Source organism: Triturus cristatus, chromosome 2_2 (assembly GCF_964204655.1).
Source record: "Triturus cristatus chromosome 2_2, aTriCri1.1, whole genome shotgun sequence".
Classification (NCBI taxonomy): Eukaryota; Metazoa; Chordata; class Amphibia; order Caudata; family Salamandridae; genus Triturus; species Triturus cristatus.
In genome coordinates, this window is record NC_140582.1 from 223,769,212 (window position 1) to 223,784,464 (window position 15,253).

A 15,253-nucleotide genomic window follows, 5' to 3' on the forward strand; every position below is an offset into this window, starting at 1 on the left:
TCCCTTCACGCCTTCACAGCCCTCTTATGCATCCTCTCTTGCCTTTCTTCGTCTGCACCTTGCATCCTGCGCTCCCCCCTCCTTCACCTGGGTAGTTCTCCCCCCCAAGGGTTGGCTCCCCCCGTCTGTGACTCACCACCCCTCCAAAGAGCCGCCACCCAGGTAACCCCCATAGGGGGGTTACCTGCCCCACACCTTTTGGTGCACCTTTCGAACCTCACAATTCCCTCCAACACTAGATGGACTCATTCCACAGCTTACTGATGGTATCCCTCATCTCCATCATGCAATATGCATTACCCATTCTCGAAAGGTGCACCCCATCATCCCTAAATAGGACCGGCTCTTCCAGCCTCAAACCCCCATGAGCAATCAACTTAATGTTCATTGGTAAACAAAAAACCCTCATTGCTCTATTCAGTTTCCTCCTCGCTTTATCAATGGCTGCATGATTAGCAGCTCCTCTCTAAACTCTCCTCGGCACTAGCTCAGTCCACACTATACATGTGCCTGCAAGGTTTTTCTTCAGAACTTCCAAGTCTCTTTGCATGTCCTGCATCAATGCCAGGCCTGACTGCCGCATGAAAATGGTTCTCCCCCAAGTGGATAACCAGCATATCTGGGCAGCCCCTCTGAGACACCATCTTAGTAAGCCAAGGGAGCAGCGCACCCCAACGCATTCCCCCTTTACCCCACCAGCTACCTTCATGGTGGCTGCTCCTCAATCCCAGGTTTCGTCCGTACAACTGCTGGTCTGAATATTTGGCTGCCCAGCGTACAAACAAGTGTCCCACGATCCAAGTGACCGTCTTGGTCCCTGGTCCTCTTACACACCCCATGGCATAAAGAAAAACATCGTAACTGTTGAAAACCATCCTATTGTCAAAAACAATCCCATTTCCCCTCCAATTAACGCAGAGAACAAAACTCCCTACCCCCTTTACTTTCTCACATATCTGTCACAACAGCGGGACCTCCAATGCCCAATCCGGCGAATCTGACCCCAGGACCACCCCAGACACGCCGCCGAGGTAGCCGCACCTATGCGGAAGGAGTGTGTCCCATAGTTAGCCGGCTCCCTCCCCACCCTCCGTAGTGTTCTGCGCAATACCGCCAACAATTGAAAGGACGTAACTCTGTCCCCAGACGCATGACAAAATAGCTCCGCACCCTCATGAGAACCCTTTGACTCCTGCGACTCCCGCACTGGACACACATCACTGGATCCACTTCCCCTCAATCATACCCATCTGCCCCTCTCCGCCTGATCTGTTTTTGATTGTCTTAACCATATTCCCAGTTGCCCGTGAGTCAAATTCACCTCTCCCTGTAGCAAACCAAGCCCTCCGTGGAGATTCAAGCAATTCCGACACCCGGAAAGCTCCCAAAAACATCCAGATCATGCACAACCGGAATAAACGCACCTCAAAGTCATCATGACAGCAAAACGGTAACACTCCCAATAATTCCCTCAACAATTCAAAAGTAATGGCATCCCTCGCAGTCCCCCCACCCATCCCTCGCTCCCTCCCCCAACCCTTCAACGCGCTACTCAACAGTTCTTTTGTCGCAGGATCAAACCCCAGGTACAGATTACTATAAAAGGATATCCCTGCCAACTTCCCAGCTATAGTCGACTGTGAAAGCCCCTTGTCAATACACCGCAGCACAAAATCCAGGACTCCCCGTTCCACCTCTTGACGAGTGATGCTCCATGACTCCCCTTTTGGCCAGGATGGATGATGTATCATCCGAAACTCCCTGGGATCTTTCTTGGGCACCACCCCCAACGGTGACACAATCAAGTCCTCACATGGCAGGTCCACAAATGGACTCGCCATCCTCCCTTCCTCCACCTCTTTTTTCAATTTTGCTGCCACTATTTCAGGTAGTTCTTTAGCTGATTTCAAATTATCTGCCCAACGCCTGACTTGCGGACCTTGGTAGCCCACCTGAAACCCTTCTTGAAAGCCCCAGTGCAGATGCAAAGCTGCCTCCCTGTCCGGGTAGGCCGAAAGCCATGGACCCATGGCTTCCAGCTTAATTGGAGTAGGTGCCCTTCGGTCCAGGCTGCCCCCTCCCTTTCGCTGCCTTCCATTGTTCACTTGGTGTGGCCAAGGTGTAGCACTGGACCAATGGGTGTCTGCCCCCGCACTTCGAACATTCGTGTTTAAACTTACAAGGGTGCTGTGCGCAGAACCCCTTGTTAAAGTTCCAGCAGGCTCCTGTTGGTTTTCCTGGCGGTTTGGAAGGTCCACCCGCAGTCCCTGCTCCCCCGCTACTCCCACCCACCCCATGCTGGGCGGGATGCGCCTGAAAGGACCGATAGGTCACTGGCAGACCGCTCGCCATATGGGTGGATGCCGACGATTGAGTGGAGGACATCCACTTCATTCACAACTCTTGGCCCACCTCTCCCCAAGGCTTATCAGGATTGATGCTCACTCGCACCCGGAACTCCTCATCATAGCTAAGCCATGCAGACCCTACGAAATGCATCTGAGCTTTTCGTATTATGTTCATGTATTTTAACAAAGCTATCGCCCTGTCCAAGTATTTTTTGCAGTGTATACTGGCGAAAATCAAGAAAGCCGACGTCCAATTTTCCATGGTGATGGACGCCCTCGGCCGTCTAGTCAATTCCCATTCCTCCTCTTTGGAACCCTCTTTAGACTGCAACTCCCTGTGTAATAGTTTGAAAACATCTACATATTTGTGTTTCCATATCCTAGTACGCGTCTTTTCCGATAAATGTGAACCCAAAGGCACCGCCAGACCCATATAAGGCAGTTTCTTCTAATGTTAGTCTCCTGTCTTGTCATCCTTGTCCTCCATCCCATCCTGCTTGTTCGTCTGGACAGCTGTCTCCACCGTCTTGTCCATTTGGACGTGCCTTTCCCATGCCCAACTCCAGGTCCTGCGGCACCATTACAGCCTCCTCCCCATGCCCTACTTCCCACACTTTCCCACACTTTCCCATCCCCCACACCCACCGATCAGCAGGATTTGCCCTTTGGTCCCATTAGCCCATCACCCCAAGCTGACTACCAAGCCCCCGTACCTGAGGGTCCTCCCTGTGTGCCCTTGTCAGTGACCCGGCCACTGGTCTTCTTCTGTGGCACCGCTTTCCCTTTGCTTGTAGTTTTCTCCTGAAAAACATCAATTTTCGTAGTTGCCCCCATTCCCCCCGGGGATCTCTCTCCTCATCGTGATTATCACGCAACTCCCCTTCCTCCCACTCATCACTCTCTTCCTGATAGTCCAACACCAACTCGTCTTCCGTCACCATTTGCTCACTCACTCGCTACTGCAGCCTTTTCTTTCTCTCACGCAATACGCCTTCGCTCATCTTCGCACCCTTCCCCCCACCGCCTGCTTTGCGTGCTCCCTGAGGGGAAGGCTGGCCGCCATGGACCCCCCTGCTGCTTCTGACCAACGTGCCGAGGCTGTGTTGCACCGCGCCGGTACCACCATCCCCCTCCCGGCTTCAGCCGCCGGGTAGTGCCCTCCCCCCCAAGCTGCTCCAACCTGGGGGTTCCCCAGCACCACCAGGCCTCACCGTAGTGCCGGCTGTACCTGCCCCAAAATGCCGTTCAGCAGGAACCCACTCCCACCTACCCCCTGACACCCCTTGCTCCCGTGCTTTACTCAGGGGCCCTCCCACATCTCACTGGCCATCTCACTACCCCACTTGCGTTAACCCACGCCCGCCCTCTCCCTCGCTTCGCACATGGCCCCCCATCTATCCTCCAACTCTTGAATCAGGCGTCTGATTTTTTCCTCTAGTGACAACCCCGCCCAGCGAGGCAATGTGGGGGGATGATGCCTCCCCAGTCCCAACCCAACTGGCATCACCGACCCCCAACCCCATATCCCTGGAGCATAATGTCCCTGCGGGGCTTGGATCCTGCGACCCTGCCTTTTTGGCCTTCTTCAATGCAGGGCCCGGCTGGATGGAGACAACCCTCCCCGCGTCGGGCTTGCAAGACAAATCCAAAGGGATATAGTCCTCATCTGGGGCTCCCGCCCTCGTTCCCAGCGTGCTATCCCCAATCTGGGACCCCCTTCTGCATCAAACATAATGGGGCCCAAGCATTGCACTGTGGAAACCTCCCGCGAAGGCCCTGTCCAGCCCCTCCCCCCTCCCTCCTACCTCCATCGGCCTCTTCCCTGAGCCGCGCGGACAGGCTCTGCCTCCTGCCCCCGTGCTTCTGTTTTGTGCTCTGGCTCTTTGCCCCAGGGGGCTTGTACCCTGGCTCCTCCTCATCTTCACAGGCCTCAACTGCCGCAGCCACGCCCGCTGAGGTTGCATGCGTGGGCCGGACCATGCCGACCCATGCCTCGCTGAGGACGCCGGGACGGAGGAGATCCGCCCGGCCCACCTGCCCAATTATCCGCAGTGCCTCCCGCACCGCGTCCTAATCGGGGCCTGCCATGGCCCCCACCGCACAGATAACCGACGTTCCTGTGTGCGCAAGGGGGGGATCCGCGTCGCAATACCCGCCATAGCCTAACGAAACTGCTGCTACACAAAAACTCTTCCATTTACCCCCCCTATCCCGATGGTGCGAGGTGCTAAGAAAGAGGCCGGAACCTCCCTCCCAGCACCTTTTAAGTGCACCACCGGCCCGCCCCTAACCCCACCCCTTGACCTCCCACCATGTCCTTCTGCTGCACGAATACCCCGGGGGAAGACTGGTCTGCGACGCTGTTTCCCCCGGGGCCTGCATTCCCCGAAGTGTGGTGGCTGCAGGAGGCTCAGAAGTCTTATCGGGCCTAGGGCCAACGGACGCTGGCTTCTCAAACTAGCGGAGGGGGGTTGCATTGAGTGGGTGGCAGCCCCTGCACCACTGCTCATTGCTCCAGATCGGGGGCCCTCGAATGGAAGCCACTGGGTGACATTGCACAGCTGGGTAACTGCTGCGAGCTGCTGAGAGGCGCGGAGGTTGGATCGGACCTAGACCCAGCCAGCCTGAGCCAGCAGCAATCTACCCATTGCCAAATGAGGCTGACTGGGGCGGACGGAAGAGCCCCTTGCGGCTAGGTTTGCGGACCCAACCTATCCCATTACTGCTCTGCCTTGCTGTGCGTCGTGGTCTGGAGGTCGGATCGCGGGATCGGACCTAGGCGCAGCCGCTAACTGCACTTTGCATGAGGAGGTGCGGGCCACTTGAGGTGAGCGGTGGGCTTCGCAGCTGTGCCCGCAGCCTTGGCCCACTTCTGCTTCTTCTTCTCCCTGCTGTGCGGCAGCAGAGAGGCCCAGGGGTCAGTTTGGACCTAGGCCTGGTCGCTGGCAGTGATTTGCATGTGTCTACTCGAGGCTGTTTACAGCAGGAAGGATACCCCGCAGTCTATGACTGCTGCCCTGGGCCATCCCAGTTACGGATCCTCGAGGCTCATGCATCACATCGGAAGGAGAGGGTGGACCCGGGACACTGTAGAGGCCTGTGCTGGGGACGCTTCTCCCACACTGCTCCCACTTACTGGCTATCTATAGGAATAAATGCCATTGGAAGTGCCCTCCATCAGAACTATACCACCTGCCTGTCATTGTCCCTACTGGCTCTTTTTTCTATGAGCTGGAAGTGCTTCCTTGTGTCTTGCCTGCTTTGGTCTCTTCGACTGTGCTTATGTTAAATGCACTGCGCTGTATACCTCCACGCTCTCCCTTTTTATGGCAAGCAGAAGAAGCCCTGACATACAGGATACAGCCTCCCACTAAGTACTGGTATACGCCTGTCTGATATCAGAGCGCTGCACGGTCATTTAACCCACACCTGGACTCCCTGACTGGCACGACCTTGATTGGCCGGGACCCTACCCATTGATTTGTCACCTGTTCTTGCACTGGGCTGTGTGGAACCGGCCCCCTCATTTCCTCTTGGTGTTTGATACTGGCCTTGTGACCTGTTTGGAGGATTCCCCCCCCTTCTCGCTCCCATTACTTTGGAGATAGCCTCTACACCTCAAAACTGGACCTGTCTGCAGGGTTGCGAGTGCAGTTGTGGAGATCTCATTAACTATCTACAACTACACCTCTGCACGTAAAGGACTGGTGACGCAGGGCTGCAAGCACTGCCGTGCTGTTTGTGCTGCGACACCCTGACACACACAAAAGTGTCTGTTACCTGAGGATTGGCACATCCGCCTGGTGTCTCCCTGAACTGCTTGTGCCACGGCACCCTAACACATGCTAGGGCTCGTGCAAGCGGGCCCTCGCTAACGACGCACCCGCACCACCTTTGGCGGGCGTGCCATGGGCCCCACTCTTTGTGCTAATCACGATCCCTGGTGAATCTCATACCTTGTGCTGCTGACATACCGCATGGATGTAGGAGAAACCAACTGGTCTGAGTGAAGGGAACGCTCAACACATCCCACCCAGCTATGGTCCCCCAATGCTTGACGTACGTAAGTTGACCATGGGATGCCTCCACTCAAGAACCCAACCCGCGGCGCCGCGGCAGCCCTCGGCACTGGAGAAACCGTCTGGAGAACTTGACACAGTGGAGTTGCTGGAGTCATCTCTGTCCCTGGGCACCAAACTCTACATGGTGTTGACATCGGTGGAGAAAATTAGGGCAACACTCGAGCAAACATGTACATCCCTTGAAAACAGAATCGATAAAGTAACAGCAGACTTCACACTGCATGCCGACCATCGCAAATTGGCGGATAAAGTCCATACTAATGAACAGACATTGGCTGAACTCCAACCGGTAACTAATGCATCGGAGTCCTTACTGCAGGCTCTGGTTGACCATGTACACACCTTCAGGTGCAAAGCAGAAGATGCGGAGGGCCGCTTCAGAAGGAACAATATTTGTGCAGTTGTCCTTCCGGAGGGAGTTGAAGGCCAGGATGTGGTACATTACTTTGAAATCTGGATCCGCACCCTGCTCCTGGATACTACACTCTTTCTCTTCTTCTCTGTTGAGTGCGCCAATCATGTGCCAGGCCGCAAACCCCCTCCAGGGGCAAATCCCAGGTCTTTTTTGTTTCGTCTGCTCAATTATCAGGATTGCAATGCTATCTTGCTTGGGGGGCACAAGCTACAGGGCATTAAGGTGGATAATGCCCCGGGTATGCTATTCCCCGACTATACCATGGCTGTGCAGCGGCAGAGAAGTTTCTTCCTGGCATTTAGGCACTGACTTTGTGAATTGGACATTCGTTATTTGCTTTTGTTTCCAGCCTGCCTCCGCGTGGTTCTAAGGTGGGAAACATGTACACCATCCTTCGCAGCCTGGCCCTGCTCCAAATGCGGAGCAAGTAATTTTGGAGAGCTGCCGGGCATTACAGATGGTGTCTTCGATATGGCACTATGATCAGAGCCCAGATCTCGACATTGACTCTGCAAAATCCGTCATTGAAGAAGGCTCCTCCACTACGAGGCTCTAAAGGGCAAACTTATTGCCCCTGTTTGAGGTGACCCTACCGACAGCACCCAGCATTATCTTACTTATCTGCAGCTTCTGTACCTGGAGACCTATCTGTTTCCCATTGGCTGTTCCACTATTGTAATGTTGTATTCATGTGTTATAACCCTTATTCTTTTGCAGTCATGGGAGACCTGAATCCTATTGGGGTTTCCCCTGCATGACGCACAGCTTGCCTGTGCCCTATTGTGAAGTGCTGTCAAATGGTAGCTCGCCGCAGTACTTGGCACATATATAACCTTCATATGTGGGGTAGTGCATCCTTGGCTTCTGCACCTCCTCCAACGTTTCTTTCACATAGATTGTAGGGCCGAAAGTTGGCCTGTGTTCTACATTTTGGGTGAATACCTGTTGTTCCTCTGCTCTGATGATGTTTCCTGTTTCATTCTCCTTTTTTAACCCCCTCCCGTTATGATTCGTTGCCCCGGAATGCCCAGCCCTTCTCATCACCCTCAACCACTTTTATCATTACATGTCACGAGATCCCCGCCACAATTGGGATAAACCCCTGCAGGACCACAATAGACTTCTCGCATGACCTACATTAACATTAAACCCTGGAATGTGCGGGCATGCACACGCCGTAATGCAGTGTACTCGTACCTTAAACGCAGACCCACCCACATAGCATTATTTCAAAAGACACACCTAATTCTAGCTGAAGCCGGCAGACTCCAGAAACGATGGTAGGGTAAGGTGTTCGCCACTGGTTATCCTCTTATGCCAAGGGAGTATTGCTCTGAGTGAAACCGGGGACCTAATTTGTGGCGGATGACATAGCGATGGACACTGAAGGCCCATATGTGTTCATACAGGGCCACTTAGATGGTCGCCCCCTTTTGCTGGGATCCAACACAGACCAAGCCTCATTCATGCAAGCGCTACCGGCTGCCTGTCCTCCTGGAGTGGAATCCCATGGCTCACTGCAGGTGACTTTAACTCTGTCCTTAGTACAACTCTTGACCTCTCCTTCCCTCCTTTACCCCGCAAGCTAGCCTTATACAATGCCCAAGCACTAAGCGATTGGCTCCAGCATTGGCAACTCATAGATGTGTGGCACGCCCGCGTACCTGTTCCGCATGTGTGCTCCTTTTATTCTTCCCCGCACAATCTACACATTCGGATAGATAGCTTTGTAGGGTCAACTAACTTACTCTCTACAGTCCTGCGGACGGACTACCTGAGGCATACGCACTTGGACCACAACTCTCAATTCCAGCAGCTTGCATGGGAGATAGGTATACCTGCCATCCACCCGTGGCACCTCCAAGTCCTGCAGCGCTGGAAGACCCACTATTTTGCAAATCAGTAGGCACCGCTATTGCCAACTACTTTGAGTTTAATGACAATTCTGCTGCAGACAGGCTGATATAATGGGATGTCTTCAAGGTGACAATCAGAGGGTATTTTCTGGGTTTGACATGGAATATCCGCAAACATCTTGACAGTGACATTTCACCATATTGAGTGTATCCTTCTGTGTCAGGAGACCTAGGCAGTACATGACTCCGATCACACCCACCCAATAACGGATGCGCGCTGTGGGCATACTTCGCTGCTGAAACGGTTGAGCTGTCTTAGCTATGCTGTGCACTCTTTTCAACCCCATGCTTCATCAGACCACGCAGGTAGGCTACTGGTGTGGCTGATACGCTAAGACCAACCTATACAACCTATCCTTTCGCTGCTCTCCTCTATGGGATGCCTCTTCCACATCCAGCATGACATACATGTAGAACTAACATGCCACTACACCTCGCTATACCAATCACTTGCAGACGCTAGCCAGGACAGTATTGAGGCATTCTTCTCAGTGATCGAGGTACCCACCATCACACCTGAACAGCGGTTGGATATTGACAAACCCATTGCTGTCAATGAAAACCAAGAGGCCATTAGGGTTCTGGTGATGGGCAAGTCTCCAGGTCCAGACAGCCTGCCGACAGAGTATTACAAAACATATGCATCTTTGCTGGTCCCTCAGCTACATACCCTCTGAGAAGAGGCTCTATCTGCTTCCTGCCTTCCTAAGTCCCTGCGACAGGCTTTGCTCATCTCCTTACCCAAACAAGACAGGGATCCCACCGCCCTGGGCTCCTATCAACCCTTGGCTCTACTTAATACAGACTACAAAATACTGGCCAAGGCTCTTGTGGACCGTTTAGCACCTCTGGTCCCGTCACTGGTCCACAGTGACCAGAACGGGTTTGTCCCAGCTTGCAATGCCTCCTTACATTTGCGGCGTTTCTTTCATGTCCATAAATATTCTGTGCATATAGCCATACTCCGGGTGCCTGGTGCTAGACCTGGAGAAGACCTTCGACTCTCTGGAATGGACATTTTTATTTGCCGCCCTGCCTCTGTACGGTATTGGGAGCCGCTTTCTCCATTTGATTTGGCTGCTCTAGACACAGGCACTCTCTAGTGTCAGAACTGGTTCCTATATATCGGACCCGATCCCAATATGCAGAGGCACCCGTCAGGGTTGCCCACTCTCCCTACTACTTTTTTCCTTAGCCATTGAGCCGTTTACCGCGGCTATCCCAGCCCAATTTGGGGCATCCCTCTGGGAGACAACAGCCACGCGATATCCCTCTATGCTGACTATCTTCTTCTGTATCCCTAGGACATTTAGCCCATACCCTCAACAGCTTTGCGACTCTTTCTGGTTTAAGTGTTAACTGGACTAAATTGTGCCTCTTTCCCTTTGCTCCTGCATACCCTGACCCATCCTTCGTCCTCAGTGGAGTTCCCGTAGCGTGACAACCAAACACATTTAGATATTTGGAAGTCAGGGTGTATCATCAACCAGTCAACTTGTTTGAGAGTAAGCTTCCAGGGCTACTACAGCCATCAGATCACAGATTTCCTTCTGGCGCACGCTCCTGCTGTCTGTCATGGACCACATAGCCCTTCTCAAAATGGTGGTCTTACCCCGGTTGGTCTATTATTTCATCAACCTTCCCTTATACGTCGAGCCCCCCTTCTTCGCTCTCTTGAGGGATTCATGAGAGAGTTCATTTGGAGTGACTTGCGCTGAAGGGTGGCATTATCAAAGCTATATTTGCCAACTGACCAGGGCGGGCTTTCAGTCCCAAACATGGAACAGTATTATCTTCCCAAACATGGGACAGTATTATCTTGACTCCCAGCTCCAATGGGTGGCCAGGTGGTTGGTGGGCTTTGACTTGTCGGACACAGCCATGCTATCACCAACCTGGATTCTTCCAGTGATCCTTCGGCTTTTTCACCCGTGCACTCACGAGAAACCACCTGAATCACTGCTTCTTAATGTTGTGTTTCATTGCTAACATCGGAGTTTGTATCTTACCTGATCCGTGATCCCCTACGCACCGCAATTACCTCTACTCTGCACTACCAGAGGCCGCGCCACCAACATTACAGTGGAGCTCTCTGTCTGGCTTAAGGCTGGCTTGCACACCCTATGGGACCTATACCGGGATGGCACTCTAGTGCCTTATGACACAATAGTGGAGGAAGAGGGCCTACACCCAGGTCAATTTCTTCTGTACAACTCTTTACTTGCGGCTCTAGCCACCAAATGGGGCTACATGCAGTAGGAACATTTAATCCACCTTACCATACAATACTTACATATTTTGGGAATAGGCAGGCACCTCACACGGTGGTTTGCAGGTTCACTACACCACCACACCGCAACACCACTTTTACCTGTGCTGCGCCACTAGGAGAATGATCTGACTCATCCATGTACAGACAATGAGTAGGCTACCATATTAGAGAGCCCAGTCCGAGTCCCCCGCCATGCACGCTTCTGCCTCATTCAGAACTACATTATCCAAAGGGCTTATCTAACTCCTGCCAGAATTAACCGTTACCCTCACCTCATCAACGTTGTTTGTCCTTTATGTCAACTGCCCGACGCTGACCTCCTTCATATGTTATGGACCTGTCTACTTCTATCTAAAAAAAAAGAGAGCCACCCCACTAATCCAAGAGACAGGGTACCTTATACAGTAAATGTATCACAAAACAATTTCTCTTGGATAAATTCACTCATTCACAACAACTCCCACTCCGCTATCCATACACTTCACACGTATCCTAATAATACTCTAAAAATAAGACCCATCAATCAATTATAAAGATCTGTTTAATAATACATCAAATAAAAACTGTTGTACAATTGTGTAAAAAACAATTCATATAAAAAACATTTTTTTTATTAAAAATAATCCTAAAATTAATTTCAAATTCTTATAGAGTATAATCACAAAGACATTAAAAAGAGAGAGAATAAACGTGACACACATATCTCATCACAAGTGTGTTAATTCACCTGGATCAATGTCACACAAGCCTGTAAACTATGTAATACATATCCTTCAAAGTTCCTCGAATTTAACAATATATAACAAAAGAAGCGTCAACGCTTTTCGTTTGAAGAAATATTGTAGAACTACCTTCTTCAGGCCAACACAAATCTTAATGTCCCTCTCAACGATAAAGCAATATATTATGTGCCTTATAATATTGATCCTCCGGTTGAAAATAAGGGATATAAATTAAAACTCACTTGGGGTTATGCGGTGTTGCCTTGATTATGGCCAGGGTTGAATTGTCACCCACCGAGTACTTGAACGCTTAGTTCCAATTTGTCTCCAAATTTTAAGAAAAAAATAATATAATAAGTTCAGGAACATATGAGAAACCTATATCATGAGATTATAGTCCTATCTCCAGGACGCGGAAGTGGGGGCTAAAAAGCCCTCCAATAAATTCAGGAAATTTACAGCAATGTCCGCTCCATCTGTACAGTGCTTTCATGCACCTTGGGGTTTTGGTAACATCCGTTGAGACCGCAACCCACGTCCTGCTGCATTCAAACCAAAGAAGACAGATTGGAACAAAACGTTAAAGTACCACGGTGGGTGGCAATTCAGCCCCGGCCTGATCCCCACGTTTTATGCCCTGTCCTCTTGTCAGAATGGCTCTGCATATTGCCATGCTTTGTAACTCAGTAAAAGAGATGCAAAAAAAAAATGAAGGAACTTTAGTTCTTTTTTGATCTTTACTTATTTTTGTCCTCATTACACCATGGCTACTGCATTCTGGACCGATTGTACACACCCTTGATCCTTCTATGGTCCAAGCAGTTTCAGACAGCACCTTCCACGGCACCGATCTACCCATACTGTTGGGGGAAGTGGGGTTGAAACCTCCAAACCGTCCCAATCCATGGCTTGATGTAATCATTGGACTAGTTTTCTGAATTCATGACCCAATTGCTTACTTTTCAACCTGACCAATTCAAAAAAGCCTCCCACACTTCTGCAGATCTACTTGTGGTTCCTTTAGTATCTAATCTGCATGTCCATTTAACCACATTTAACCAGGTGATTGAGTTCGGAGGTTGGGGATCGAGCCAATGTTTACAAATCTCCCGCCTGGCCAGGAGTATCAAATAAAACAATAAACCCCGTTGCTTGTAGTTTAGAGCCAGTTGGGATACATAGTCCACTCCAAGGAGTACCAATGTCTCGGTTAAAATGATATTTTCTCATATGATAGCCCTTATAATGTTTTCCACCGACCTCCAGAATTCTTTTAGCACTGCACATGTAAAGAAAAACGTGAACATCATTTGCCTTTGGGTAGTTGCATTTTTTACATCTTGGCACAGGCTGTAACACAAATTTGGATAGTCTTTGTGGTGTCAAATACAGTCTATGAATAACAAAACAATTGTGGCATTTAAAATTTGCTGGTATTACTGTGGCACAGAGTAGTTTCACAGAGTCAATCCACAAAGATTTTACACTACCCACCTTCCAAACATCTGTCCAGACCTCCGATAAATCCTTAATTTTCACTTCCTCTGCCTCTATCAAATATCTGTACCAAATTGCTACTTCTTTAGCTTTCTGTCCTGAATCCTGTAACGAGGCCTCAAATTCCCAGTTGCCCCCAACTTCCTCCCCTGCAGCCACAGCCCACGACGTAAGCTGCAGGTATTTAAACTTGGAAAGTCTGTTACCTGTCTTAATGTTCAGGACCTCCCATGGGACCAATCCGCCTACTGTTATTAGGCCTCCCCATTTTATAATTCTTGCCTGCTTTAGAGGCAGGCTCAGGGCGTCGTTCAAACATTCTGGCATCCCCGGGGATTCCCATATTGTGGCAAAATCAGAGAAGTAGCCAATCTTTAGTGTCCGTCTCACTGCAAGCCAAAGACTTATGGCTGCTTTCAGCACCTTTAGCCTTACTTTTTTAAAGAATTCTAGGGCTCCAAATTTATATAAGTAGGCTCCTCCCACTTTTTTAGTCATTTCACCCAATATTAGGCTCCATGTAGTGTTCACAGGCTCTCTCGCCAACATGTGGAAATTCTTAAATTGAAAGGCCATACAATACAGTCTAAGGTCTGGTAATGCTAGCCTCCCCCTTCTTAAGACAACTTTTACGTTTTTTCCAGGAGAACCGGACCCCCCGGGATGCCGAGATAAAACTAGGTATCTTCCCTTGTATTTTGTTAATTTGCTCTTTAGGTAAACTAAGTGGTATGCGATTAAAAAGGTAGGTTAATTTGTTAGAACAGACATTTTTATTAAATTGACGCTCCCATATATTGACAATGGTAGGTTCTTCCATCTAGCTAGTTTCTTATCTACGTCCTTCATCACTCGCTTCAAGTTACGAGAAGGGATCTCATCGATTTTATCAACAATTGTTATCCCCAGATATTTAATCTCAGAACAAACTCTACCACCCCATCCTACCATGTTCCAGCACATTATTTCAGTTTTCGATATATTAACTAAGTATCCAGACAATGTATCGAATTCAGTAGTCAGTTGTTCTATCCTCGACAATGTTTGCGTTGGGTCTGAAGTATAAACTACCAGATCATCTGCATATAATGCAATTTTGCTATGTGTCCGAAGCTGGTGAATAGGGATGATCTTATTATCAGTTCTTAACTTGTGCGCAAATGGTTCCATATATAAATCAAAAAGAAGGGGGGACAGGGGGCACCCCTGTCTCGTCCCCTTCTTAATTTTGAAACTCCCTGTCAATACGCCATTTAGCAGAATTTTGGCCTTGGTTTGCCTGTATAAATTTTGCACTGCCTGGATAAAATTTGTACTAAAACCCATTGTGTCTCCCCACCAATATGCCTGTATAAATTTTAAGATCCACATTTAATTAAGAGATTGGTCGATATGAATCGGCATTTCTTGGATCCTAGCCGGTTTTAGAATTAACATGATTATAGCCTCATTCCACAAAATCGTGATTCGCTTGCCCTCCTTATATACAGCGTTAAAAAGAGTCACCATTTCTGGAACAATCTCTTCTATTAATTGGCCGTGGGTTGCTCGTATAAATTTTGCACTGCCTGGATAAAATTAGTACTAAAACACATTGTGTCTAGAACCGCCCACAGAAATGACCAGCTCACACGATCAAAAGCTTTGGCGGCGTCTATTGTGATCACCGCCAACGGAATCGATCTCGCGACCGCTAGATCTATAGTCTCTATTAATGAGAGCGTGAGTTCTTGTATCTGTCTCTTGGGGAAAAACCCTTTCTGGTCACTGTGTATCAACTGAGGAGTCACCCTAGCCAGTCTCCCCACCAATATGCCGGTATACATTTTAAGATCCACATTTAATAAAGAGATTGGTCGATATGAATTGGCATTTCTTGGATCCTTAGCCAGTTTTAGAATTAACATGATTATAGCCTCATTCCACGAAATCGGGATTCGTTCGACCTTCTTATATAGAGTGTTAAAAAGAGTCACCATTTCTGGAACAATCTCTTCTGTT

General features: G+C 49.7%; 1 protein-coding gene across 1 annotated transcript in view; it reads left to right on the top strand.

Annotated features, from left to right (window-relative positions):
* The first annotated feature begins 9,135 nt into the window (after positions 1–9,135).
* The window catches only part of SHOC1 (shortage in chiasmata 1), a 1,571,389-nt gene continuing 1,565,271 nt past the window's right edge, over positions 9,136–15,253 (top strand). Inside the window, exon 1 of the mRNA XM_085643056.1 lies at positions 9,136–9,386. Within this exon, the coding sequence (XP_085499182.1) occupies positions 9,136–9,386 (251 nt within the window). The remainder of the gene's footprint in view (positions 9,387–15,253) is intronic.